General features: G+C 43.5%; 1 protein-coding gene and 1 pseudogene across 1 annotated transcript; both read left to right on the top strand.

Moving 5' to 3' along the window:
- On the top strand, window positions 1-27,326 carry LOC136649045 (vitamin D3 hydroxylase-associated protein-like). Its single transcript, XM_066625442.1, has 15 exons — window positions 1-210; window positions 4,126-4,239; window positions 6,887-7,027; window positions 7,808-7,941; window positions 9,584-9,790; window positions 11,585-11,625; window positions 11,987-12,111; window positions 14,291-14,416; window positions 15,603-15,700; window positions 16,933-17,032; window positions 20,352-20,395; window positions 22,681-22,720; window positions 23,450-23,558; window positions 25,455-25,600; window positions 27,192-27,326. The coding sequence occupies exons 1-15, from the start codon at window positions 1-3 to the stop codon at window positions 27,324-27,326; spliced, it is 1,770 nt and encodes a 589-aa protein (XP_066481539.1).
- Window positions 2,058-2,177, top strand: LOC136650847 (5S ribosomal RNA; annotated as a pseudogene).
- Window positions 27,327-27,903: the final 577 nt, after the last annotated feature.

The raw sequence follows: 27,903 nt of genomic DNA, 5'->3' as shown, positions 1-27,903 counted from the left end.
ATGGCATTAGAAAAAGCAAAGGGTTGCCTGCCTGATATTCAGGTGGATGCACGCATTGTCTCCACCGTCCTTTGTGGTTCTGCTGCTGCACTTTTAGTGCTAAAATACGTGAACCAGAGACGGGTTCAGAAGAAGCTCGATGAGGCTAAGAAGAAGCGGGAGGCTGGCTTTCAACGCATGGAGAAGGCAGCGAGGCAGTTCAAACAGCAGGTGAATTGCTCTTGGGAGGGGGGGTGTGATGAGTGGCGCATGCCACCTGAGCTTTCCACTTTTCACTTTTGGAGATCATTATTATTCACCCCCTTTTATCACTAGAACAGCCTCATGAAATACGCAATGACTGGTCCAAGCTCACCCAGAGGTCTTCATAGCTGAGTGGAAATTTGAACCCAGCTCCTCCAGGCCTAGTCCTGGAGATAACTTTCAGTTGAGATATGTTTGGGTCAGATCCATAGTGGGTTTCTTACAGAGAGAGCGGGGCTCTCTTTATAGTCTCTGTGATGTGCAGGGATACACAATTATATGATTGCAGGCTATCGTCTAAAACTCCAGCTGTCAGGAAAGACAGCAGTGCTTCTCAGGTAGCCTTATAGTGAGAAGGCATCTCATTCTGAAATCTATTTGCCACTTTTAATTATTTCTCTACCTTTGAAGAATACTGCCTTGCTATAGATCTATTAGGGCAGTACATTTCCGACCTTCTCAGAGTCCTCCAGCTACGATTATTTTGGAAGTGACCTGTCACCCCAGCTAACTTTAGGAGTGTGTTGATACTGCAGCATGCCTTTGACTCATGCAAGGGAATGTATAATGTTGCTCTCTTTCCTTCTGCATTTAAACCGGCAATTAGAATGCACTGTCCTGGCCCTAGGAATGAGCTGGCTGGGAACAAATCATCCATCATCACAGATGAGAGGTTTGAGCTTATGTCTATTTGGCAATTACGAGTTGATAGGTGTGGATACAAGGAGCAAGCCCCTTCCCCTTGCCTCCCTTCTTGCACAGGCTTGAGTAAGTATACTGTGCTACTCTGAAGGAACCGATCCTTTAACTCTCCCTTCATGTTTGGGCTTTGTGGAAATACACAACTTTCTCCAGGGCTCTGGGGCTAGCCCAAGACCTTCTGACTTGGCAGGAGGTCTGGTCATAAGAACATAAACATAAGAACATAAGAACAGCCCCACTGGATCAGGCCACAGGCCCATCTAGTCCAGCTTCCTGTATCTCACAGGGGCCCACCAAATGCCCCAGGGAGCACACCAGATAACAAGAGACCTCATCCTGGTGCCCTCCCCTGTATCTGGCATTCTGACATAACCCATTTCTAAAATCAGGAGGTTCCGCATACACATCATGGCTTGTACCCCATAATGGATTTTTCCTCCAGAAACTTGTCCAATCCCTTTTTAAAGGCATCTAGGCTAGACGCCAGCACCACATCCTGTGGCAAGGAGTTCCACAGACCGACCACACGCTGAGTAAAGAAATATTTTCTTTTGTCTGTCCTAACCCGCCCAACACTCAATTTTAGTGGATGTCCCCTGGTTCTGGTATTATGTGAGAGTGTAAAGAGCATCTCCCTATCCACTCTGTCCATACCCTGCATAATTTTGTATGTCTCAAAATTATGAGGGTATGAGGGTCTAGAGGGTAGAGCCTCCATTTGCCTGAAGATAACATCCAAAGGTTGCCAGTTCGAGGCTCCGGCACCGTGCGACCTTGAAGCAGCTGACAAGCTGAGCCGAGTTATTCCATCTGCTCTGAGCGTGGGAGGATGGAGGCCAGAATGTGAAACCAGATCAAGAAAGTAAAATCTGAATGTTGTGGTTCTTGTAAGATAGAACATTCTTTCAAAATTGTAAAAATCCCTACGGGGATTTAATAATAAGCCTGCCTATGTAAACCGCCTTGAATAAAGTCTTGAATAAAGACCAAGAAAGGTGGTATATAAATACCTGTATTATTATTATTATTATTTATTATTATTCTGACACCATTGGCTGCAGGCCAAATGCTGCCCTCCCACCTGATGATGTGCTAGCCTCTGCTCCCCTCTGCTCCGCAGCAACTGTTACCCTGCACATGCCCGATCTTGTCTGATCTTGGAAGCTAAGCAGGGTCAGGCCTGGTTAGTACTTGGATGGGAGACCGCCTGGGAATATCGGGTGCTGCAGGCTTATACCATAGTCTTTCGAGACTGAAGGTTGCCAACCAACCAGCCTCTGCTCCTCCCACCTCTGCTTCTCTCAATGCTGTACTGCAGTAGTCTCCACCCCCTCTCTGAGAGATGAGTGCCCACCACCAATCTGGTCCCTGAGGTGACTGCTTCAGTTGGCTTCCTGGATGGACCAGCACCAACTGTCTCTGATCCAAAGAGAACTTGCACTGTACTTCCCTATTCCGTGTGCTGAGAATGTGTTTTTTTTCCTGTACAAAGAAGACCATGTGCGTTTTTCTATTCATGAATGTATTCTTACCTCTACACATGCATTGAACTATGAACGTGTCTAATTAATCAACATCTAGGCTGAAATAACAAACTCGGAAATTTACATTTTGAAGTCAGATTTAATATTGAAACCTCACGTCAGCAGTTGAAATGTGCTTTTTGGTGTTGCCATCTGGTTGAGGAAATGTCAGCTACCAAATGCAGAAAAATAGGAACATGCTGCAATTAAAATAACAGCCTATTCCAAACCTGCACTTCATCCAGTGTACATTAGGAGGTAGTTGTCGCACAATACTCAGAGTATTGTGTAAAGGTTAAAAAAGGATATTTTTTTCCTTACCCCAAGTAATGCCCCAGCCACCCCTATGATCAGATCTGCTACTCAGATCTACACCAGTGAGATAGCTGGTGCAAATCTGAAAAGCCCAGTGTAACGCTGGGCTGGCTGGGAGGAGGTTAGGATCTGGCCTAAGTCACCAAGACCAGTCCCACCCCCCCTTCCGGGGCTGATCCACCTGCCTTCCTCTGCCCTCCCTTGCCACAAAACACCCCTGATCCACCCTCCCTCCATCCTCCCCAACTCCCCTACACCGGCTGCCCTCGGCCACCAGGACATGATCTGGTGCACAGAGGCCAGCACATGTCCTTGCGCCAGCCTCCCCAACTCTGAAGTTTGTGTCTCCTCGGGAGTCGGCTAAGCTAAGCTGGAACAAGCTGATGGAGGCACCGAGCCTTGCGTCAGCCCGGCTGGGCCAACACAAAGCTCTGAGGTAGGCGGGGAGGGGGAGGAGGGGGAGGAGAGGTGTTCCTGGGTGGGGGGAGAGTTGGTAGTGGGCAGCCCTGGGGGCAGGTGGGGAACGGGAGGCAGGGTTGGGATCCGGCAGTTCCAGGGGTGACTTCAGTTCCAGTTCCAGATCGGAGTGACTTCAGAGATGGCACAAGTCCGAGGAGACCCATAGGGGAGAAGGTGCCTTATCCAGATATAAGGGGAAAAGCTTCCCCTTGTTTCTGGCTGAGCCGCTTTTGGCCCCTATCCTGAGCTGGATACAGCGCAAGCCTCCTGGCTTGCCTGTTTCAGTGAAGGATAGGATTGCACCCTCAGGTTGCTAAAATGTGGCAAATTCTTCAGCCAGTTCCCTCTCATGTTGAGCACCTATTGTTCATTGTATGTGAAATTCATAATCAATATATTATACTGGGCATCAGATTTTTTTTTTCACCTTTTTGATCTCTGCACATACAGCCCCAGTTGTTATAAGGACTATCATGTTTATGTCAGGTACATGAAGACAGAAGAATTATAAGTGTCAGGATTGAAAATGGTTCAGGATACTTCTGAAATTAGCACTTGGTTAGTCTGGAAATCTATGCTGTGGTTGTTCTGTAACCATATAACAAAACACTACATGGAATCAAGTTTGCCGCTAAAATCTGCAGTCCACACTCACTCTTGCTTACAGCAAGTGGTCATCTTGCCACCAATCAGCTATATCATAAATGAATAACCAAGTGAGGCTTTCACTGCTGTCATCTCACTCCTCTAATGGAACAGCTAGCCAATCTGTGACCTGCTTTCAATGTATGACAGCACATGGTGTCCATAATGCTACATATCAAGTTGGTTTAGCAAGCATGCAAGAGCTGTGTGCCAACAATGTGGTTGCTCTTTGTTGCAGAATCCGGGAGTGAAAGCTGCTCAGATCCTATCCCTTCCTCTTGTGGAATTGGCGGCAAAATTGAAAGATGGTTCATTGTCTCCAGAAAGTGTCCTGTATGTCTACATGGAAAAAGTAAGACTGATTTTGGTTTTCAGTATGATGTTGCAGGAAATAAATTGTTTAAACAACCCAATCTCTTCCTCCTTGTGAACCTCAAAGCACTTTACATTATATACATCAGTGGTATATTATCTCAGACAATTCAGTAATGGTTGTGCTCATTTTAGAGGGGATGCCAAAGCCAATCTATAACCAACTATTTTGTGATATACCTGAGTGTAAAGCGGATAATGCACATTGCAAAAGCCTAGGTACTAGTTGAATGTAATTTAAAGACAATTTTTAAAGTATCCACCAATTTGTTCTCAGCAAGCAAAAGCACATTCTTTACTCCCCAAACTGTTGCATACACTGTGCCTTATACCCATCTATCTCCAGGCCAAGGTAATCCCCATTTTGCTCCCAATTCTGCACTTTGCATAAATTATGTAAATCACATGTATTTGCATACATGTGTTTTTTTAAAAAAATTGTAAGTTTTTCTGCTTCTGTTAATCATGAGACATTTCTATTATTAATGTAATATTTTTCAATTAGGACAGATTTTCCAGCTTGTTCACAAGCAAGAAAGTTTGATTCAACTTGCCAACAGGAATCCTTTAGGAATATATTGCAATTTAGGCAAAAATATTTGGCAAAAAAATTAGGCAAAAAAAAAAAAAATACTAGCAACTGTGTTTAGTAGAAAAATCAGGAAACGAGGTGCTATTCCTATTAAAATGGTATCTTGGAGAGCACCTATGCTGAGCTATTCCTAGGCCCTGAACAGTTACAGAGTTAATGAGAGCTGACCATTTCTCCCCCTTCCTGCAACTAGGGCATGTCATGGCTTGGGTCTTTGTCTCACCATGTGACCTACAGAGTTATTTTCAATGATGACAGATTTATTATGGCCCCTACAGGGATTTCCTTTATTGGAGCTGTGTGTCTTTGAGTCTTGTGAGGAGAAGAGCAGGTGCTCTGCTAAGTGGATCCAGTAAATTCACTAGTTGCTTGATAGCAACAGATGTAGGCACAAAAGAATATGTAAGTTTGTCTGATGCAGGGGAAAACAACAGATACATAAGCAAATGGAGTGGTGCTGATGTGTGTGTGATAGGGGAGTGGTTACCAAAGATTTTGCTATGGAGATTCTAGTGGAATGTTATCTTTCTCTGCAGTGTCCCCCCAACACCATTCAGTGAGGGCTGGGACCCGATTTTTGGTAGGTTGGTTAGAGCTGGAGTAAAAAAGGGTGATGGAAAATCAGATACAGGTCTGACCTAATCTGTGGATTTTGAACCCATGGTTTTAACTCACTGCAGGCTCCCCGTGGTGGAGGACAAGACCTGAGCTCTTTGACACAACTGGAGTTTTATCTAGTTGCATCTGGGAGCCTTTCTGAAGCCCATAGAGGCAGCATGTGGCTGTCTGCAGGTGTTGGAAAGGCACTTCTGGTTTTACAGAAACCAGAAGTACCTTTCCAGCATCCTGGCCCTGATCACAACTAGGTCTTATTTTGGGGGTAGGTCTTATATTTCAGCAATTCTCAAAAAACATACTAGGTCTTATTTTGGGGGTAGGTCTTATTTTCGGGGAAACACAGTAGTAATAGTCATGACATAAAATGAATAATAATAATGGCCAGAAAATAAATGCACTGAATATTTTTCCACAAGCAATGGATAAAATTCTGCATTAAATGGTATATAACATGATGGTATTACTACTACTACTACTACTACTACTACTACTACTACTACTACTACTACTAATAATAATAATAAATTTATTATTATTTTTTATCCATGCTTTTTTCCAGTTTTTTTGGCCATAACTTTTGATGAAAAGGGGGCATGTTACTCTGGTTTTTTTCATTGCATTCTGCTGGAAATTCCACATCCAACAGTATATAGCATGAAGGGATTATTTGTAACCTCCGCGATGCTGGGTCATTTGTGGTGTCACCCCCCCATCAAGGCTAGTACCTGGGGTGGATTGCCCCCCTGCCCCTCGTTAGCTACACAACCAGGTCTCAGGGCTAAAACGTTTGTGAACCACTGAATTAGAGTCATGGATGTTATCTTGTTATTTATTCCTCATGCTGCCATGTTAATTAATTGTTCAGCAAAATTATTGTGACTGCACAAATTGGCCCAATTATTTGCTATCAGTTGCAAAACTGTAAGAAAGTTCACTGCTTTAATTCATAATAATCACTCCTGGAGCCAGACACTATGTGAGTACTACTGCTACAGCAGCAAATTTAGCCAGTGAAATATTCATGAAGTGATAGAAGCTGGTGTATTTATTCAGACCACTATCCTGTCCTTTTAAACCATTAGCTTACGTCTGGCTGTTTGATCATCCTTAACAAGGGAGTCAGCTTGGTCTTCTGTAGTTAAATTAGCCACACAGTGAATGTATAGATGGCCATCATGGTGCAAATCGAAGTGAGAATCTCACCTTTGGTTGATTTCAAATTGGGAGCCCTTTAGTTCCAATTTAGCAAGTTTGTTTTTCTTATACATTTATCACAAACAAACGGCTATGTGTGTAGTGTGGAAGAGAGCCTACCACAGCATCTACCCTTGAATAGCCAGGAAGTGAGTAATGATCTTAAATGCTATTCCACTTATTTACCTTTCTCCTCTTTTTTCTTCTTCTCCCAAACACAAAGGCCTTAGAGGTAACCCGGCAAATCAACTGTGTAACAGATTTCCTTCCAGAGTGTGAGGAACAGCTCCGGGAAGTGAAAAAACAGCCGAAAGGACTACTTTATGGTGTTCCTGTTAGTATTAAAGAAAATGTTGCCAACAAGGTACTTTTGCCATTATTCCACAACTAACAGGATCAGGGCAGGGAAATTGAGGAGGGTTGTCCTGTAGACAGAGTAAGTGAATATTAAGTCACACACTTTATCTTTAGGACAATTCTCATAAGAAATGGCAATAGGGAGAAAGCAACAAAGGGGCACATGAACAGCAGTTTTGTCCTTATAGAATAGGGATCTCCAAACTTTTCAGTACGAGGGCTACATCACAGCCACATTGTATATTTTCTACATTTTCACATGCTGAGAAAAATCAGTTTTATAAATGAATGATTGAAATTTAAATGAATGAATAAGTTTTGCTTGGGTTTTTTTGTAATCAGTGTGATATGTTTACATGTAATCAGCATGATATGACATGATATGATAAAAATGTCAAACATTAACAAATGCCCTGACAAAAAAGACAAGTTGCTGAGGGCAAAATAAAATCTTGTGGCAGGCTGGATATGTACCGCGGGCCATAGTTTAAAGATACCTGTTACAGAATAAAAAAAGAGGGCGGAATATGGGGTCACTGCCTGCAAGCTCCCTGTGTCCATGCATTTTGTGTGATGTAAAGTGCTAGTGAGGATGTAGTAGTATTAATAAAATTTCCAGCGAAGCCAAATATACTTCCTTGCAAAGGCTAACTTTAACTGAAGTACAGTTGACAGTACTACCTAATGATTCTGCCCAGCTTTCCATTCAGATGTTTTTTGTGGAAAACGGGCAACAGATCAAAAGGTATGGTTGGTGTCATAGTCATTTGATGTGTCTTCTTTTAAGGGCTACCCCATTACACTTGGCTTGACAAAATTTCTGGATTGTCCTGAGTGTGATGATTCCGTAATAGTCAAAGTTTTAAAGAAGCAAGGAGCAATTCCATTTGTAAAGACCAACACGTCACAGGCCATAGTGAAGTAGGTGTTCCTTCCTTTATTTAAAACGTTTCCAATGTGCATTTCTCGAAGTCAACAGCTGGGTCTTGCTTAAGTGCCAGACTAGATGTGCAAGCAAATGCATGCAATACTGTATGTGCATGTTTCCAAGCAGAAGCACCCTTTATTTATTAAAATTGCCCCCACCTGGGACTATTTATTATTATTAATAATATGTGTTTGTATCCTGCCTTTTTCTCACATTGTGCTTGCTCAAGGAGCCTAGCAGAAATAGAAAAATATGATTTACCATAAAACCCATTCCTAAAAGCCAACATTACAACAATCATGCAACAACCAGTCAATAACCCAAGACAACCGATAAATTATCATAAAAGCAACAGGCTTGCTATTTATGTCATAAATAAAAGGAATTTCCAGTTAGAAGCAGGCCGGCCCATCTCATTTGACCCTAAGCAGGTTTGCCACATTTGACATCTCCACTCCCATGCCTTTAACTGCAATCCCGGCATACACAGAAATGTTGGAGCTTTCCCCATACCAGGAAAAGGTTCAGCTTCTGGATTATAGCTGTATTCTGCTAGGCACCGTAAAGATTATTTCCTTTCCTTAAATGGGGAGAACTCCAAGACAGGCTTTCCAAGATCAATTTTCTTAACAGAGGGGAGAAGTTTTATGAAACTCTTGAGAAAGGCCTGTTTGTTTATAAATGTGCTGGTTGTCAAGACTGAGAAGAAATTTGGGGGAAAGCTGCTATCAATCCAGTACATGCTGCTGGATGCAAGGCATGCCTTGTACATGCCTTGCATCCAGTACATGCCTTGCAGTACAATGGCAAGATCCGTTCAAGACCAAGAGTCCAATTATCCACAACTTACTAGGCTGCTCCTCCAAGCCACTTTTTCTAGCATTTATCACAGTCTACACAAAACCTTCCTTTTCACCCAAGCCTCACTTGTGGCTCTCTCCAAAACAGTATCTATCCCATATGATTTACCCATCAAACCTGGTTATAAATACTCCTTTCATCAGTTAAAATTGTCACTAAAATAAACAGGCCTGCAAAATTGAAGGTCAGAAATGTTTTTTCAAAATTTATGGTAGTTTTATATGAATTTGGGGTGCCAATTCCAAAAATGGCATCAGTTTTGCCCCATCACATCTAGTTTCAGACATACAGCATAACCTCATTAGTGAATGGTTTAATGAATGGCCATTCACTAATAAGGCTATGCTGTATTTCTAAAACTAAACACGATAGAGCAAAACCGATGTCATTTTTGGAATCAGCACCCCAAATATACCCAGGAATAGGTATAACTTTTAAGACAGCAAATTGTGTGTTGGCCTGTGTTATCAAATTGATACCATTTACCATTGGGTCTCACTTGAATAGCCAGTGCTCTAGGGTGAGTAAGTGGAAACCTCTGTACTATGGATCCAACTGCTAGAGCATTGTGCCAAGGGTGGGCTCCCCAGGGGTTCATGGACATTGCTGCTGTCCATATACTATCCAAGGTTTGCTCACATACAGTTCCCCATGGATGTTCCTGCCTTGTATCTCATAAACTGCATGACCGGCAGTCCTCATCATAACCAGAAGAGTGCAGTGTCCTGAAACAGGGAGTCACAACTTACAAGCCCTTTTCCATCTCCTACTCAGCATCGATTGTGGCAATACAATCTTTGGACAAACCTTGAATCCCTTCAACCATCGGAAAAGCTCTGGAGGCTCCAGTGGAGGGGAAGCAGCCCTCATTGGAGGAGGAGGGTCCATTCTTGGGATTGGGACGGACGTGGCTGCAAGCATTCGGGTGCCCTGTGGCTTTTGTGGAATCTGTGGGTTCAAGCCAACTGGCTTCAGGATCAGGTGGGTTTCACAGATCTGGAAACAAGCATCCGGCTATAAATCATGTAGAATAGCATCAGGACTGCAGTTCTGAAAACAAAGTTCTGGATAAATAGTTTTTGACTGTTGCCTTCATTTCAGAAAACCAAGGAAAGGCTTAATTTTCCAGACCCAGAGGCCATTACGGACCATTGAGACAACAATATTTCACTTTGTGTGCGGGGCAGAGAAATGGAAGCCCCGTTGCAAAGCATGAACTTGTTGGAGGTTCTGGAGCATCCCCTCAGTATCTGTGGTCCACCCCTCACCCTTGATAATTAAAAGGTCCCACCCACCATTGGAATTTGCTTCCAATATGGTGGAACCAACTCTATATGGGCTTTCTGTAATCACCAGGCCCTGTCACCATATCCCAGGGGTGTGTGGTGAAGGAAATTGTGGTTTCTCAGTGATGAAACAATATGTTCAAGGATTGACTTTTAGCTTTAAATATGGATCATGCACCCAGTGGTGACCTTCCCAGCCTTGCGCCCTGGGACAAAGGTCTAAGATGGTGCCCCTTGCAGGATGCTGCTACCCCCCACACGCAAATCTGCCCCCCCTCACCTGGGGCTCACAGAGCCCCGTGGGACCACAGGCTGCATCAGGGAAGCTTCCTGAGGCTTGTCTGAAGCTTTAAACTGTTCTTCCGGAAAAATGGAAGCAGTTTCCAACTCCATTGGGAGCCTCAGAGAGGCTTCCACAGGGTCCTAAAGGCTTGCTCCTGGGGCATTTGCCCCATTGGCCATAATGGGAGGTTCACCACTAAGCCCTGTGCATGTACCTAAGCCCTATTGAGCCCTACTATAGATTCAGTGATAAGCCACCAGCAGGTTGCCATAAAGCAGTGGTTTTCAACCAGTGTGCTGTGGTCCATGGGTATGCCACAAATGGTACACAGGTGTGCCCCAGGAGTTTGGGGGAGGGTCATTTATTAGTAGAGCTATTGGAGAATGTGAGTCCCCCACAAGCAGCATAGTGTGCCTTGTTAATTGCAAAAAAAATAAAAATAAAAACGGATGGTGTGCCTTGATAATTTTGGCATCTTGTCAGTATGCTGTAAGATGAAAAGGTTGAAAATTACTGCCTAAAGTCTTCTTATTATTCTGTATATAGGCAAAGTTGTGTTGTTTGATGGTAATGATCATTCTTATGATGACATGTTGTTTTATAATTGGCTAAATATTCAGTGGATGTACGGATACACATGTCTTCCACTTGACTGTATATGTGGACGAACAATTGATGGTGAGGGGCAGCACAGAATGGGGGAGAGGGGAGGAAGAAAACCATATTAGCAACATAACTCCTAACTTTTGGTCTAAAGAAGTGGGCTGTGCCTCTGAAAGTATTAAACACGGGGAAGGTCCAGAGCCTGTTTTCACTTAAAGCTTAAATCTCTCTGCAAATTGTGGTTAGTTCTGGTCTAGATTCTAAGAAGGGAAGTAAAATTGTTTGAATCCAGAGTGCATGCATGCTGCATAGTTAAAATATCCTGATCTGCTTCAATGAGGGTAGGAATCAGACTCCTCCTTACCGCGTGAATATTTATCGAGGTTTGGAACCGGAAAGTTAATTAGGGATAATGAAATAATATTTCTCCACAAGGGGAAAAAAAACTGAAGGTAATCTGTGCAAAGTTTCCAATGGCTTTCAGCTATTAGTAACATCCTTTGACACACGTCACTTGCATTTCATGGCTTGGTTTCTTTGGCTCTCTCTGTCATTTGGCATTTCTCCATCATTAATTTACTTTTCTCGTTTGCTCTTGTGTAGCGCCAAAGGTTCTGCCAGTCCTGTAGAAGGAATGAACTCAGGTAAGCAAGTCTAGCGCTGATAAAATAGAAGCTAGAGTTGAAGCTGCTATCAGCTCGTGGCAAAATTTAAAACAAGCATAAGTTCTTTGAGGGATGCAGAGGTATTCTGATAAGCAAACCATCTCCAGAAATTGGTCTCAATATTATTTTATCTCAAATGACTTTTTATAAAAAAGGCCAACTGCCAGCTTCATTCTCTTCATCATTTCTACTTTGTTTAATGATAATCAGGTTTGTTATCAAAACCCTGAGGATGGGATGGTGGGCAACTGCCTTAAGTGAGTGCTACAGCTCCATGCCTATTGCCACACCAGAACCCAGCTGCTTCTTCCTCTACCATGCTCTTCCTCTTTTGTTCCAGTCATCTCAGTGACAGGCCCAATGACGAGAGACGTGGACAGTCTGGTTATGTGCATGAGGGCTCTCCTCTGTGATGAAATGTTTCATCTGGATACAGCTGTGCCCCCACTTCCCTTTAATGAGGAGGTAATGGAATTGATTCTGGGAGGAGCAGGGACATTTGATCCTTATTCTTCATAAACCTTTAATGCAGTGGTTCCCAAAATCACCCGGGTCAAGGTGCTCTTAAACAAAGATGGCATCCAGCATTTCCCTGAGATAATGCAATATCTTGCAAGATCATAAGATATCTTGCAATCTTGGCTGGGCCAAGATTGCGAGCCAGTGCCCTTGTGGGTTTGCTGCCACACCCTAAGGTGCTGCAGTACACCGTTTGGGAACCACTATTTTAATGTATAACAAAAGCCTACTACCATTGTAACTGTTCCCAATGGAAGAAAAGCATAATTTTAAATATGAGGTTTTTATGCTATTTATTGGGTTGCTTTTTCAATCATTTGCTGCTGGTTTTTTAATCCTGCTCTGGGCTTTTATGAGTTTTTTAGGTCATTTATTCTTTTATTATATTTTAACATTTATATATGTTTATTTTTGGAAGCCACTGAGTGCCCGGACAGGAGAGAAAGTGGGGTAAAAATGTTATGAATAAAATAAATAAAATAAAATAAGATGCCAGGGTTTGTAATTCTGATGTCAATTACTGTCTCCAAGGGTAGAGATAGTAGCCAGAATAGAGTTTGAGGAATGGCATGACAGTTGAGATGGCTGCTGTTCAGAATGTGATCTTCAATTTTCAGCTTGTTTCATGAAAATATAATTTAGACCAGCCCAATCCTAATGGGCAGCCCAATCCTGAGCTGCCCGGGGAGCCACCAATCGGCGGCACGACGAGGGCTGCCGCCGAATCCAGGGCCTCCCGTGCTACCGCGGGAGGCACCTCGGGAGTAGGGGATGTTTGTCCCCTTCCCCCAGGTAAGGGAGGCAGCCCTGCAATGGGGCTACACACTTTAGCGATGCCCAAAGAGCGCCGCTAAATTAAAGGCGCTCATGTAAGGCACGCAGCTTCCATGAGCGCCGAGGATCCTGTGGAGCGGAGCTCCGCGGTTCCTCCTCCTGCCCGCCCCCAGGCACGCCTCTGGCACGCCCCCCTCCCTGTCTCATGCCAGCCTCCCCGCCCCCTCCCTGCATCATGCTGGACTCCCCCCTCCCCGGAACGCCCCTGTCCCCACTCCGTTTTCTGTTCTGCAACCTGGCAGTGGCAGGCACCACCAAGCTGCAGAATGCGGGTGCTCGCCGGGCAGTGGCTCAGCACCGGCCGGAGCTGAGCCACCTCCAGTGGGAACCCAGTGGTAAGCCCTGCAAATGTACCTTATGGCACGTTTGCGACTGTGGTCCGCACCGTGGAGGTGCGGTGCGGACCATAGTATTGGGCCCTCAATCACTTTCTGTATCAAATTAAATCTGGCAACATCCAATCGGCTGTCTAGATCAGGAGTGTCAAACTTGTTTCATATAGTGGGTTGAATAGCACCCATGGCGCCGGCTGAGGGCCGGAAGTGACATCTTTAAGCAGGAAGTGACATCATTAAGCTGATGATGGCCAGAAATAAGCACTTTGTTCTCACATATAAACTCATTAGCTGCAAATGACAGAACTGAAAATATGCAAATATTGTTCTTAATTTCAAGATATGAGAGAGCCCAATTACAACAGGGGCTGTAGAAATTGCTTCCAGGGGTTGTGTCTAGCCCCTGGGCCTAATCTAGACACCCCTGGTCTAGATTATTGACATGTATGTCTTTCAGTGTAAATATGGCCATGTGAATTGATGAAAACATTGGATTTGGTCAGCTGTTTGATGTAGGTAAGTCATCTCTATGAACAATGCCTGTTTTAAAACCTTAGGTTACATCTGAAGGTGAAGTATGGGTTCACTTTCTATTTTTGGTATACTGAAAAATATAGAGTGTTTTTGTATAGACAAAATGTCCAAACAATAGTCCAGAACTGTGTAGGTTAATGCGAGAGCTCCACTTTCACACCATTTCTCAGTTATATTATTCCACCCATGTCCTCACTCATTCAGTGTTCTTCTAAATGTCTTTTATAGAGAAATAGTACTACTTAAGTCCATGTGGCAAGGAAAGCTTATGATGACAGCCTTGTTTTGCTTGGTTTTCCACACAATTGGAACTTTACCCTTGACTGTGTGGCAGAGTTAAGAAAAGTCAGAACTACTGTACAGAAAAGAGTTGTCTCGTCGATCCAAGGAATGGCAGTAAATGAGAATACTCCTCTTTGCAGATTTACTCCAGTACCAGACCCCTTAGGATTGGATACTATGATGAAGATGGATATTTCCAGCCCTCTCCCAGCATGAAACGGGCTGTGCAGGAAACCAGGCAACTGCTACAGGAGGCAGGCCATACAGTATGTTCTGTGCTCATCAAAACTGTGCCTTAATTTTAAGATACTGTGTGTGTGTGTACATTCTACACAAACTATGTGTGATACAGATAGTGTGTGTGTGTGTGTGTATACATTCTACACAAACTATGTGTGATACAGATAAAACCAGTAGTTCCATCTTGATCCTTACGAACGCCACATAAAGAAATATTTCTTAATTAAAAGAATAGCAAGTGGAAGTCATGATAAATGATAGAGGGAAGGATAAGGGGAAGAAGAAAACTGGTAGAAAAATTGGGAATGGAAAGAGGCAGAAGGTGACAGGAGAGAGAAAGAAGTCTCCATTACTTTCTAGGGATCTAGTCTAAGGAAATGTATTATTATCCAACTTCTAGAATGTGCCTGACATCTCTGAAAATGTACCATGGACATTTTAGTTGTTGAGTATAATTCTGTAACCAGACATACTAGGTTGGTATACTAGTCAGCAACTGTAGGATGACATTTATATTTCCGTGTTTGTGATGGATTTTTTTGAAGCTGCAAGAATTCTGCTAAGTCAAAACGTTTCTGTTGCTTATTCAAGCTGCCTTTTGCAGTTAGAAATGTAAAACCGAGCTGCAGAGTATAGGTTAAACAAAAATAAACTGATCTCTGGATAAGAATCTCCATCTGATGTTATCTTGTTGGTCTCCACCATCCTGAGATCTTTTAATATCAGTATTTGGTAGAAAAAGAAACTTTGGATCTCCAACAACAACAACAACAACAACAGTATTTATATACCACTTTTCAACAAAAAGTTCACAAAGCGGTTTACAGAGAAAATCAAATATCTAATGGCTCCCTGTTCCAAAAGGGCTCACAATCTAAAAAGATGCAACACCAGCAGACAGCCACTAGAAAAGACACTGCTGGGGTGAGGTGGGCCAGTTACTCTCCCCCTGCTAAATAAAAGAGGAGCACCCACTTGAAAAAGCACCTCTTAACCAGTTAGCAGGGGTTGATCTCCAGTGCATCTCCAGTCTATCTCCAGTGCAGTAGTTAGAGTTTATGTATCAACTGAACATTCAAGATCGAATAGAACAGATTCAGGGTATATTATCAGTGTTTGGGGCAGTACATTTCATCCTGCATTGCAGTGATGCTTGCCATGTATTACGTCCTTTGCATTGTCTATAAATATCAACTTTGATTTTTCGTTCAGCTTATCCCCTTCAAACCCCCTCGGATTGATTTTCTTGTGGATGAGCTCTTCACCAAAGCCCTTGCTGCAGATGGAAATTCCACATTAGTGGAGAAGTTGTAAGTAGATACTGCAGTTTCAAAACTTTGTTGCAAAGGGTGGTGGGGAAATATTTGGGATCTAGAATAATAGCATTTTTTTCTTCTTCCTCTCTTCCTACGCATTTAGTATCACAGCTATCTAGGATTTTCACCTTTCCTCTTCAGATGAAGAAGGGGAAATAGAAGGCCACTGAGAGACACCCCTCCCACCCTCAAATTGCCCCTCCCCATTCAGCCCACTCCCTGCCCCATCTTCCCCTGAACCAAACAACCCCATCTGCATCTTTACTTGCTCTGGTGGAGCATTCAGGCATTTCTGGTGCATGCACAAAGCGTCCAGCTGTTTCCGTTAGGAGCTTGGTAGTGCGTGAAGGCAGCACAACAGCAGTAAGATGTTTGTTAACATTGTGATTTATGGCTGTGGATCACTAAATCTGCTGCTGTAAATGGCCCATGTGATTGGGCAAGAAGAGCATTCTTTCCCAGCCCAGTGACATCAACAACTTTTATCATTACATTCTTAATGAACCCACCGATTTTGGCATAGCCTTTTTATCTTCTTCTTTTTAACCAGATTTTGTATTGTTATCAGTGTTTATCTTTTAAATGTAAAGAATAATTTTTAATGTGACACTACTGTATTTGCTGAACTCCAAACAGTTCATATGAACTGCAATAATGACCTGAAAATTTTTTGATTTTTTTTTTCGTATTAGTAGTTTTCATTATTTTCATTATCTGTAACAGTAACAATAATCATAGAAATTAAGGAGAAGAATTTCAGCTAAAATTAGAACACAAACCCATCTGTGTTCATCTATTTGCCTTTACAGCCCTTCCTTTTCCTTCCACTTTCTGAACTGGAAAAGGAAGATGGGAACAGAAAGGAAGAGGAAGTGCGGAGGACTGCTAAACCAGAACATTGGCGAGTGGGAGGAGCAAAGGCTGACATGTCATCGGGGAAGGGAGGGCAGAATTTGCAATGTGGCCACACTCACCAGGAGATCTTGGGCTGGCCTTGCTTAGAATTATGAAGAATTACTGGAACTCCAATTTTCCTTAGTAATTGATCTGACATTTCTACATGATTGATACTTCTGCTTCTGACTATCAGAGATGGAGCTTGCAGAGTCAGTACAACTCCTGGATTGGGCATGCCATTTCACTAGGCAGGTAGAATTCTCCAGGCATTACAGGTAGAATAGAAATCTGTACAATTATCTGCTTCCTTTCATTTTTCACCTTTCTAGTGATGGAGAATTTGTGGATTCCACTTGGACAAATCAGATACGTTGTTGCAGATTGCCAAATCTGCTGAAGAGGATCTTGGCTCTCATTTTAATGCCCGTGGTGAGTTGGTTGATTTTGGGGCCCTTTCGTATCCAATTTTCCAGTGCTGATGTAAAGTACTTTGAGGAGGCCTCCATGACTGCCCTCCACCATAGGATGAAGTGCACACCCTGTTGGCACTGCTGCATTGGTGCGGAAAGTTGGATAGGATCGGGCCCTTTGTTTATTATATATGCATTACAATATCATGTACTTCTGTTGGGTCTGCATTTTGGCTATAGTCCAAGGATGCTTAATGGATATGTATAAGATAATGAACTAGGACTTTCATTGCTGTTATCAACCCTCTTACATATTTGTGGCCACCCACTTTAGCTTGACTTGGATTGTCATGTTTTTCTGGTGTTCTGAATAATTCCAAGTTAAATCTGTCCATGTGTGGTGTCTGACTCCTTGTTTAGTTCCTTGAATCATGGTCAATTATTCCCTTTAGTGTGACTGGGATGATTCCCAACCAGTTACTGCTGAAAAACTATCAGGAGAAGATGGTCCTGCCCCCCCCCCCCCGGTAGAGGTCACCACCAGAAAATGCAACTTTGAAATTCTTAGCAGAACTCTTGCACAATTTTCTCTAGCTTATAGGATCATGGGAGTATCAGGTGCTGCCAGGCACCTGAACAGAAGTGAAATGTAGCCTCTCTGAACTGTACTTATGAGGTTCTCAGCTAGATATGGGGAGGAGACAAACTAGTTTACAGCCCAATCCAAACTAAATCCCTGGGTGGCGATGGCATGGCTCTGCTCTATCCTGCAAGGGATTTTTGGCCACTGGAGGTCTCTTTGGGGTAAGGGAACATTAATTCCCTTGCCCCAGGGTAACTCCCAGCAGCAACTATGGGCCAACTTGGACCTGCACCAATTCAATCATTGGCTCAAGTTCGAGTTGATCCATGAAGGCAGATCAGGCCTGGGAAAGGAGTCAGGATTCAATGTGCACTGCCAGACCCTCCCCTGTCCCAGGTCTGTTCTGCCCTCCTCCCCGCCCCCGTCGCCACCTTGTCACTGCTTTGCAGCTGCCATAAAGTAGCCTCTTCCAGCACAAAACATGTTGCACCAATGACCTTTCAAGGATATGTCCATATCTACTTTATAGGCAGTGCTGACATTTGAATTCCCTCTGATCTAGGCACTTTGGTTTCCAAGAATAATTCTTCAAGGCTGCTCTGCTGTCCTTAGAAATGTGCTGAAGTCTTTGTTATGCATCTGGAAATGAGATTGCTTACAGGTTCCCTGACTGCGTGTCTGTCCAGGAAGCATATGGCTCCATATTTGCATTATTGCTATTGTTATATTTAAATCAGAAAGGAGCTCTGGATATTTGGAGCAAGCAAACCATGTTCCAATTTCTTCCAAGCTGAAGCTGAACCATAATATCAACTGGTATATTTGATTGTTTCTCTCTCGTGCACTCTCAAAATGACTGTTTCATTTAGAGTTCGGTCGCCTCAGTCAATCTTGTTAACTGAAATCAAGTTCTAGCTGCCTTCCTTATAAAGCGGAATAACCAAGGTGGAAAATAATAATCTAAGAATAATGACTTTGATACAGCCAGTCTCAGGTTTTCATATGCTGTTTTTTGATGATCCCATTCTTGGCAAAATGAAGGGGCTGAAAGCAAAGTGGAAATAGTATTGCCACAAACCTTGAGCTTTTTGCAACAACTTTGTAAGCCTGTTTGTTCCAGCTTCCCCCTCCCTTCTTCTTCTTTTCACATACACACACAATCACAGTTCTTTTGAGTATGTCAGGAAATTCCTTGAGAGACAATAGTGGTGGCCAGTAGGTATGCTTTCTCCAGCCACAGTCGTGAACTTAAGGCAGTCACAAAATGCAGCCTGCCAGAGCGTGCAGGCTGGCCACTGCCAGCAGTGGTGAGCAGCCGGTTCCACACAGCATAGGTAAGACTGTGTGGAAGTGGGAGGGAAGTGGGGTAGACAAAACAGAGTAGTGATGGGAGCAGTGACTGGGTGGATTGGGCCCAGAAAAGGGGGGGTTGGTGCCAGCACCGCACATCAAAACCTAAGCCCCTTCCTGAGTGAGATCTGCCTTCACAGATCCATGTGAACTTGCACCAGCAATATCACTGGCACAGGTCTGAGAAGGGGACTAGCAGGAGGAGGAACGGGTAGGGAGAGGATGTTCTTTTCCCTTTCCATCTCCTTACCCTCCTGAATTCTGCACCCGCAAAATATCTGCACAGATCCAAGGAGACCCACTTGGGCAGTTGAGGCTTGTCCCATGTTAAGGGAACAAAAGTTTCCTTACCCCAAAGGAGGCTTCTAGGACTGCCCTTCCCCCCAACCAGGAAACAGTGTGTACTCATCAGTATGGCTGCATCAGTGGGGAGGGCGGGGCAGTTAGTTAGGATTGGGCTGTTAATACTGGAACCATGTATGGAGGTCAGCTTAGACCTGTGATTACTAGCAATAGATGCTAAGTTTGTATGCATTCATCAAGGCCATCACCAAGGTGTATTTGGATATGCTCAGCTATACAATGCCACTTTTCTCTTTGTTCTTTTTTTATGTGTGTACACACATGCACGTGTGCATATATGTATGCATGCGTGCTTATACTTCCCACGAGCAAATAAAATATTTAGTCTAGTTTACAAATACACTGGCTTACAAATCAGTGCCCCATTGGATAGATATGACAATGGACTGTGAAGCTTTCTTTTTTTTTTATTATTGTGACCCAAGAACTTTTCAACCAAAAGCAATATTTAAGAGCAGAGGATGGTTTATGTACAGTCGGCCTTCACCTTACACACACTTCTGTGAATATCAAGTATATGACACACACACACAAAGAGAGAGAGAGAACGATCTGAGATAGTGATTCTGATAGGTGATAGATGATTCCATCCACCATTCTGCTTATAAAATATTTGCCTTGAAGTGACCATGAGAAGGAAGAATGAAGTTACTGTTCCCTCAGTCAGTCTCAGTTCTTCTCATCTTTTAAAGAGACAATATGTATTTTTAAGTTTTATGGTAGCTTCAACTGTACACTCTGATGGAACATAACCCTCATGAAAGATGTGGACTGACCATATTTTTAGTTTGGCTAGGAATTTAGGGCGCAATCCTAATCCCTTATGTCAGTGCTTTCCAGCACTGGCATAGCAGTGCCAATGGGACATGTGCTGCATCCTGTAGTTGGGTGTCACTCATGGAGACCTCCTCAAAGTAAGGGAATGTTTGTTCCCTTACCTCAGAGCTGCATTTTCCTTATGTCAGTGCTGGAAAGCACTGATATAAGGGGTTAGGATTATGCCCTTAGACTGCTGAATTTCAAAAGCTATGTTTTGTTTCAGTATCCACGAATCTCCAGGCATCTGAATGCCCTTGTTGGAATAAGGTAAGAGTTGTGATGGTGCTATAAATTAATGAGGACAGCTTTTGTGAAATATCAGTAGTGTTATAATTTCTGACCAAATCATTTGCATGATCATGAACTGTTGGTCCATATTTATGGAAACAGGTGCCCTGAATACAGCACAATGGGATGACTTATCCTCACCTTACACACCATGAGCAGAAGGCCTTCTGTTCTTGGAAGGACAGCTGCACCCAGAGAAGGAGTCCTTCTGCAAGTGCAACTCTCCTTTTATGAACAAAGGGGCTTGTGTGCCTACAATGGATATGATGCATCAATGAAGCACGTGTCTCCGCTCTCACTTGGCATATTAGGAAGTCAGCTACAGTCAACAAATGGGAAGGTTGAGGGGAGAGGCGATGCATTTCCCCACTCATGTTTGCATGTGCATAAATGAATGATGGGGCAAGAAATAGTTTGAGCATTTCTAGGCTTTTTGCCTGCTCTATGCATTGAGCAACCTGCTCCAATGTCCTCTCTCTGCCAGAACAGCTGGAGAAAGTTCTGACGTTCTGACTTTAGAACTCTCTCTCCATCCATTGGCTTGCAGTCCTGGATTGTCCTTGTAAGCACAATGGCATAGGGTGCAATCCTGACCAATTTTCCAGCACTGGCATAGCTGTGAAAGTGGCAGAGCTGTGCCAGTAGGGCATGTGCTGCATCCTGCAACTGCGGGGCAGTCACTGAGGCCTCCTCAAGGAAAGGCAATGTTTGTTCCCTTACCTCAGAGTTGCATTGCCCTTACCTTGGTGCTGGAAAGTTGGTTAGGATTGCGCCCATAGCTTGGTGTGCATGGCATGGGAGAACAGCAGGTAATGGTTTCCCGTTTGCTCTATTGAGGAAGACAGGGATCTTGTATAGCTACGGCAGATGACAGAAGGTAGACAAGTGAGTCTTTTGCAGCAGAAGCAACCAAGAGTCTTGTGGTCCTACCTTGTTGTAGGATGAGCAGATGAATGAGTCCTTGATTGTATGGCAGATATTATTAGGTCCTGTAATAAATAGTGTTGCCCGGGTTAATATGGAGACAAAGTGGGTTTATTGTAGGACCTAACCCCTAGTTTTGTGTCTGTGTTAGATTGTTTCTGATGAGTAGCTGCAAGCAATTGTTGTGAGAACAGCCCTATCAACAGGGTCTGTGAAAGAGCAGTGTTTAAAATAGAAGAGAAAGATTGAGAGAGAGTTTTTATGTTATATTCCATCCAGTAGAGGGCAGCAGACAGTGTATTCTGCACGGAATCTTTTGTAATGCATACTGCGTTTTGTTTAGCAGTAAATGCCTGCATCAAGATGTTTTTACTTACACAGGGTTACACTGATGCGGTGCTTGTATCCATTGCCTCCTACTTGCACAGTGTGGCAGGGTAAACTGAACTGCTTAATGGTTTTATTGTGACTTTTTATTGAGAGATTAAAAGATTGACTTTGTCTTGAGATTTTTTTATTGAGGCATGGCTTATATTCTAAAGTATGGGGATAAGCAAGAAGAGGAACATGCAGAGAGATATTTAAACAACCTGACTGAAGGAACAACTGCCCACTATTCTGACGGAGTGTGTAGCATGGCTGAAGATTTTAGATCAGTGGTTCTCACTCCATTAGCACCAGGACGCACTTTTTAATGTCATGACCGGAAGTGACATCATCAAGCAGGAAAAATTTTTAAATCCTAGGCTGCAATCCTACCCACACATACTCAGGAGTAAGTCCGGATGACTATCATTGTTAAAAGAAACATTTCTTTTAACATTCAAGTCTAATATAAACATCTTTTAACATTCAAGTATAATATATTCAATATAAAATGTTGAAATAGGGACCCACCTGAAATAGGCTCGCAATCCACAAAGTGGGTCGCTACCCACAGTTTGAAGAACACTGCTTTAGACTTAAATTTTTTTTTTTTTACATCTGTTTACATACATTTCAGATTTGAATAAAACAAAGTTAAGAGAAACCACAAATACAATAGAGGGCAGAATTTGACCTTGAAAAACTGAAATACTGAACTGCAAGTGATGAAAAAGGATAAAATATTATACACTGGAAAGAAAATGACTTACAAATGAGGGGAAAATGACTAGCACTGCTGTGAAAAGAAGTTGAAGACTCTGTAATCAATAATAGCCTTCTAATTCCAGAAAAGTTTGATAATTCAGGCTTCACATTCTTTATTCAGTGTTGCAGTAAACCTACTTATCTAGTAATCTATTTGTCTTGTGACTATTCCCTAATACTAATTAGCATGTGTTCTGAACATTTCCTAGGTCAGCGAAAGATTTCTGGAAGAACAACGTTGACCGAATGGTAATTTTGTTTTCTGATTACAAAACAAAGATACTGGCAGGGTTGGGAACTCGAGTCAGGTCACTCAGACTCGAGTCACAAAAATGTGCGTTTTGCGCTGACCCATGAGCTATGCACGTAGAAGGCTCAGAAAAGCACTCAAGTCACCTGACTCAGCAGCAGTCCAGATCCTCTCCAAGGAGCCATGGCAGGCTTTTTAAAGGGGGGGGAGGTGATTCGACTCAAGTCCTTTTGAGTCATGAAGGAGTGACTTGGCGACTCAGAAAGTGCCCCCATTATGACTTGGTTTTGAGTCGAGTTGCAGGGGACAGAGGCTCTAGACTTGACTCGAGTTGCACCGCGCTGGGTTTTCCCATTTCTGGACTCTAGGATTCCAGCTCTGCTCCAGTTGCAGCTTGCCGAGGAGTAACTAGTTTTCAAAGACCAGTGTCTTGGGAAAGCATACATTGTCCATATTTGGCTCTTTCTGCAGCATTCACTACAAAACAGCAGGAAGAATGGATCAGCAGAACCTTGTAATTCTCTGTGGTGTTTGGGCCAAGTCATTGCTAACTTCATTGAAGAACAACAAAGAGTCTTGTAGCACCTTAAAGACTAAATCCCATTTATTCCAGCATGAGCTCTTGTGGAATTGCAAATGCCAGAATGAAGAAATACCTCAATAATCAATGAGCTGATTATGGCATTTTGCATATAATAGTCATAGCATTTCTGTCTATTTTTCCGCAGGTATACCGTGATGAATTCATCGCAGAGTGGAGGAAGCTGAAGTTGGATGTTGTGCTCTGTCCTGCTTTGGGACCAGCTTTTAATCTGGGATATGCGGGCAAGCTATTTGGTACTGTCTGATCTTCCCATTATCTGGCTATGTCATGGATAAAGCACTGCAAAGTATACTTCCATGCTGTAGTCATTCTGGGGCCAACTGCTCTGCTAGCACTCTCTTGGTCTGCCCCTTGGTCTGTTATAAGCAGCAGAATGGAATATACGGACTTACCTGAGGCACTGATGCCTCAAAGCAGTAGGGGCAGATGTTAAACAGTCAAGTTTTAGTCATACCCTCAGCCCTGAACAAAATGCTTATGAACTGACAGCCCAGTCCTGCCTAACTCCCTGTGTGGCGATGCAGTTGCGCCAAGACAGTGTCCTCCAAATCCCATGGGGCAGTTTTATCCTTGGGAGGCCCCCTCAGGGTAAGGGAACATTTTTTCCCCTTTCCTGGGATAATCTATGCTGGCCTGGTGGGTCTACTCAAACCTGCACCAGTGATATTACTGGTCCACGTTTGTGCTAACCTGTGAAGGCAGATCATGCCCAGGAAGGAGATTAGGATTTGGCAGTCTTGCCTGCAGCAGAGAATTATGTCATGGGTGAATTTGATGGGCCCCAGCCATACCTTCCAGGATGTCACCATTACTAATCTTATCACAAGGCATTCCATGAGTAGCTTTTTTTTTTTTTTAAATCAATGTATTAATTCTCATTTCAATTGGTATGAAACCCTACTTTTCCCCTTATACTTTTCCTTCAGCTGGGGGGAACGGGGACGGGGATGACAACACGTGTAACAACCACTTGAATCAGGTCTCGTCCTTTTGAAAATCCAAAGGCAAGGTGATTCTCATAGTTTGTCTCAGCCAATTTTCCCATTGCTGAACTTTTTTCCCCACTTAGCAAGCATGTGGCTGCAGTCAAATGTGAAATAATCCTAATGGTGGAGGTGGTATGAAAGCACCACTCATTGCCCACAGTATATAGCTGTTCTGTTTCCTGAAGGCTGCAGGCTCAAATCAAGCCAGTTCCACAGGTTTTCAACTTGCTTGAAGGCAGCCTGGGAAAACCTGATTCCTCTTCGTAAATGGTCGACAAAGGCTAATTCTATGTGTAAATATGTACAGAGTTGATATTGGTATCTGCTTAGTACTTTTTGCCTTACTGGAACCAAATAACACACTTTCCAGGCTCTGTTCCCAGAGATATTCTTAAAGGTTACTTTAGATTGCACACTTGATGAAAAAGAGCAGAATCTTATGGAACTTTGAAAACTAGCAACATAAGAATGTAAGAAGAGCCCTGCTGGATCAGGCTAAAGTTCCATTTAGTCTATCTTCCTGTATCTTATGGTAGCCCACCAGATGCCTCACACAAGACAAGACACATGCATCCTGTTGCCATTCCCTTGCATCTGGCATTCAGAGACTGCCTACTTCTAAAACCAGCAGATTGCATATACCCGTCATGGTTTATAACCAGTGATGGACTTTTCCTCCAGAAATCCGTCAATTCTCTCTTTAAAGGCATCTAGGCCAGATGCCATCACCACATCCTGTGGCAAGGCGTTCCACAGATTAATTACATGATGGGTGAAAAAAATATTTCCTTTTGTCTGCTCTAACTCTCCCAACATTCAGTTTTAGTGGATGATTGATGGTAGCTAATTGTATAATCAGATTTCATGAACTATAGTCTAAATTACTAGAGCAAACATCTTCTGGATGTTTAAATAGTTTTTAAAGGCGGAAAGAGAGTTCCCCACCCATCCACAGCAAAGTTGTTCTTCTCTAAGTTCATTGGAACCTTGCGCCACAAATGATTTTGTGAATCACCAAATTAGGGTAAAAGGATTATTTGTGAGTTTGTGTAGGGAGCTGTGTGTGGTGCTGACTCTCATTCAGCATTTGCATGTTGGCATCACAAAAGCAGAGCAAATATCTTTTTCTCTGTTCTCTTCCAGTTGCTACTACCTATACCCATTTATACAACGTCTTGAACTTTCCTGCTGGAGTTGTACCAGTGACTACAGTTACACAGGCGGATGAGGAAGAGCTGAAGATGTACAAAGGGTATTATGGAGACCCCTGGGACAAAAGAATGAAGGAGGTCAGCCACTACCAATGAGGGCCATTGCTGCACATGGAGGCATATCATTGGGGTCCTTTATCTGTTGTGCCTTTTCTGTTCTTTTCTTGTCTGTTACCTTCTCTTTATAACTCTTCTAAAATCAATGAGATGTTGTGGCAGGATGAACATGTCTCCTTTGGATGGGAAATTGAAGCCTCTTCTTGAGCAGTGAGCTGGGGGAGGCAGCAAACTGGCAAGAGGTGCCCTGCATCTGCCTGCCACCCCCCTCTGGCACCCCCCTCTGCTCTGATCCAATTCTCATTTGCTGAGCAGGAAGGGGATTGGGCCAGTGGCAGCTCCCTTCTTCCTTCAGCAGAGCTGGAAGCCCCCCCAAAACCTTGCGCCCATTATTGCCTTGGCCATCTGGATGTTCTGTGCTTGGCACTCCACCCTACTGATCTTAAACAGTGCTGGCGCAGAGGATGGGAGGCCAGACTGACCTGCAGGTAAAGGGGCAGGATCACTGGGCTCAGCCTCTTCCTTCCTATCTTGGCTGCTTTGCCGAGCAGGCAGGCAGTCAATGTTGAGGTGACGTCAGTGACCCCAAAACTTCCAATGGGCTTGAGAGAAGAGCTTCCCTTCCCATCTTCCCTGTGGTGATTTGGTATGATTTATTTAAGCAGAGATCAGAAGAAGCATTAAAATCACACGAACTGGATTCACTCTTCAAAAAGAAGAGTTACTAAACACTTCCTTCAACTAAGGTTACGAAGCAATTAAGCAAAGTAATGAATTTTTACAATTCCTGAATCAGAGGTAATAAAGAGTGGATATATGTTCCAGTTGTCTCTTCACAAATGCACACTTCCCTAGATGTTTCATGCAGTAGGGCCCTTCTATCTTAGTTTCTGCACGTCTGTTTCTTTTAAAATCATATTCAAAATGTGAGACTCATCAAGTAAAAACGTAGACCTGGACTCCCTGTCTTAGGGCGCAGTCCTAACCCCTTATGTCAGTCTTAGGGCGCAGTCCTAACCCCTTATGTCAGTGCTTTCCAGCACTGACATAAGGGCAATGCAGCTCTGAGGTAAGGGAACAAACATTCCCTGACTTTAAGGAGGCCTCTGTGAGTGACACCCAACTGCAGGATGCAGCACATGTCCCATTGACACCGCTATGTCAGTGATGGAAAGCACTGACATAAGGGGTTAGGATTGCACCCTTAGAGGTTGTATCTCTGTTGGCATAAAGGGAGAGGACATAAAGGGATCCTGGAACAACAAATCTGCTCCCCCTATGTACGCATTTCTGTTTATCTCTTTCCTTCTGGTTGTTCTAAACTGGAAATTTCTGGCTAAAGATCACCAAAAGCAACATGTTCTCAGTCAGGTTATTTTTGGGAAAGACAATGGCTCTCTAGATTCAATATGAACAATCTTCCTATCTGTGCTCCTGGCAGAGATGTGGTCAACTTTGCGTTATCTGATTCTGAACATGCAAAACTTGGGAAGGGAAAACGAGCTCTTGCGTATAAACAGAGTGCAAGCCCAAAATTACAGGAACTAGAGAAAATGTTTGTTTTGCTATCTGTACTTTGATCATACCATGCTGCTTTGTATCTTTCCTGCAGGCTGTGGAAGGTGCTGTCGGACTCCCTGTGGCAGTCCAGTGTGTGGCCTTGCCATGGCAAGAGGAACTGTGCCTTCGGTTCATGAAGGAGGTTGAGAAGGTCTCCCATGAGAGGAGGGGGAGGAAAAAAATCTGAGCCTACTCCAGAGGAGTCTGTACAGAATTCACTGTATCCACCAATAAACGTTTTTGTTGGTTTAAATATTGCTGGGCTTGTTTAGTTACACAAGAAGTTAAATAACAAAAATGTACTATAAGAGGATTGGTTAGGCCCAACCTGGTCCCTTCATGTGATTGCTGGGGTCCTGCAGGGACTGGACCAGATTGGTTACTGGCTGAGGGCTCGTAACCACCCAAGTGCACACCTGGCTGGGTCAACCCTGGAATCCATTGTATCAGTGGTAGCTCTAAGCACCATCAGGGAGAAGTGGGCACACAATGGCCAAAGTGCAGACTGTGTAGCAGGGCACCTAGAAATCTGGCACTTGCACTGGCAGGTCCACTCCTGACACTTGCCTTAAAGTCCCTTGGGAACTTTCTGCCTGGATATCAGTTTTCTAGTAACTGGCATTCCCCCCTGCCCCTGAGGTGGTGGAAGGAAAAGGAGTCCTGTGGAGAGAAAAGGGGGCTACAGGTGGAGGCTACCAGTTTTTCCTTACAATGTTCCAGAATTCTAAACATTCAGGGGAAGTGCAAGCCAATCTGCTGACTGA

The sequence above is a fragment of the Tiliqua scincoides genome, chromosome 4 (assembly GCF_035046505.1).
Source record: "Tiliqua scincoides isolate rTilSci1 chromosome 4, rTilSci1.hap2, whole genome shotgun sequence".
Classification (NCBI taxonomy): Eukaryota; Metazoa; Chordata; class Lepidosauria; order Squamata; family Scincidae; genus Tiliqua; species Tiliqua scincoides.
The sequence above is the reverse complement of the archived record's forward strand: the minus strand, read 5'-3'. Positions and strand labels throughout refer to the sequence as shown.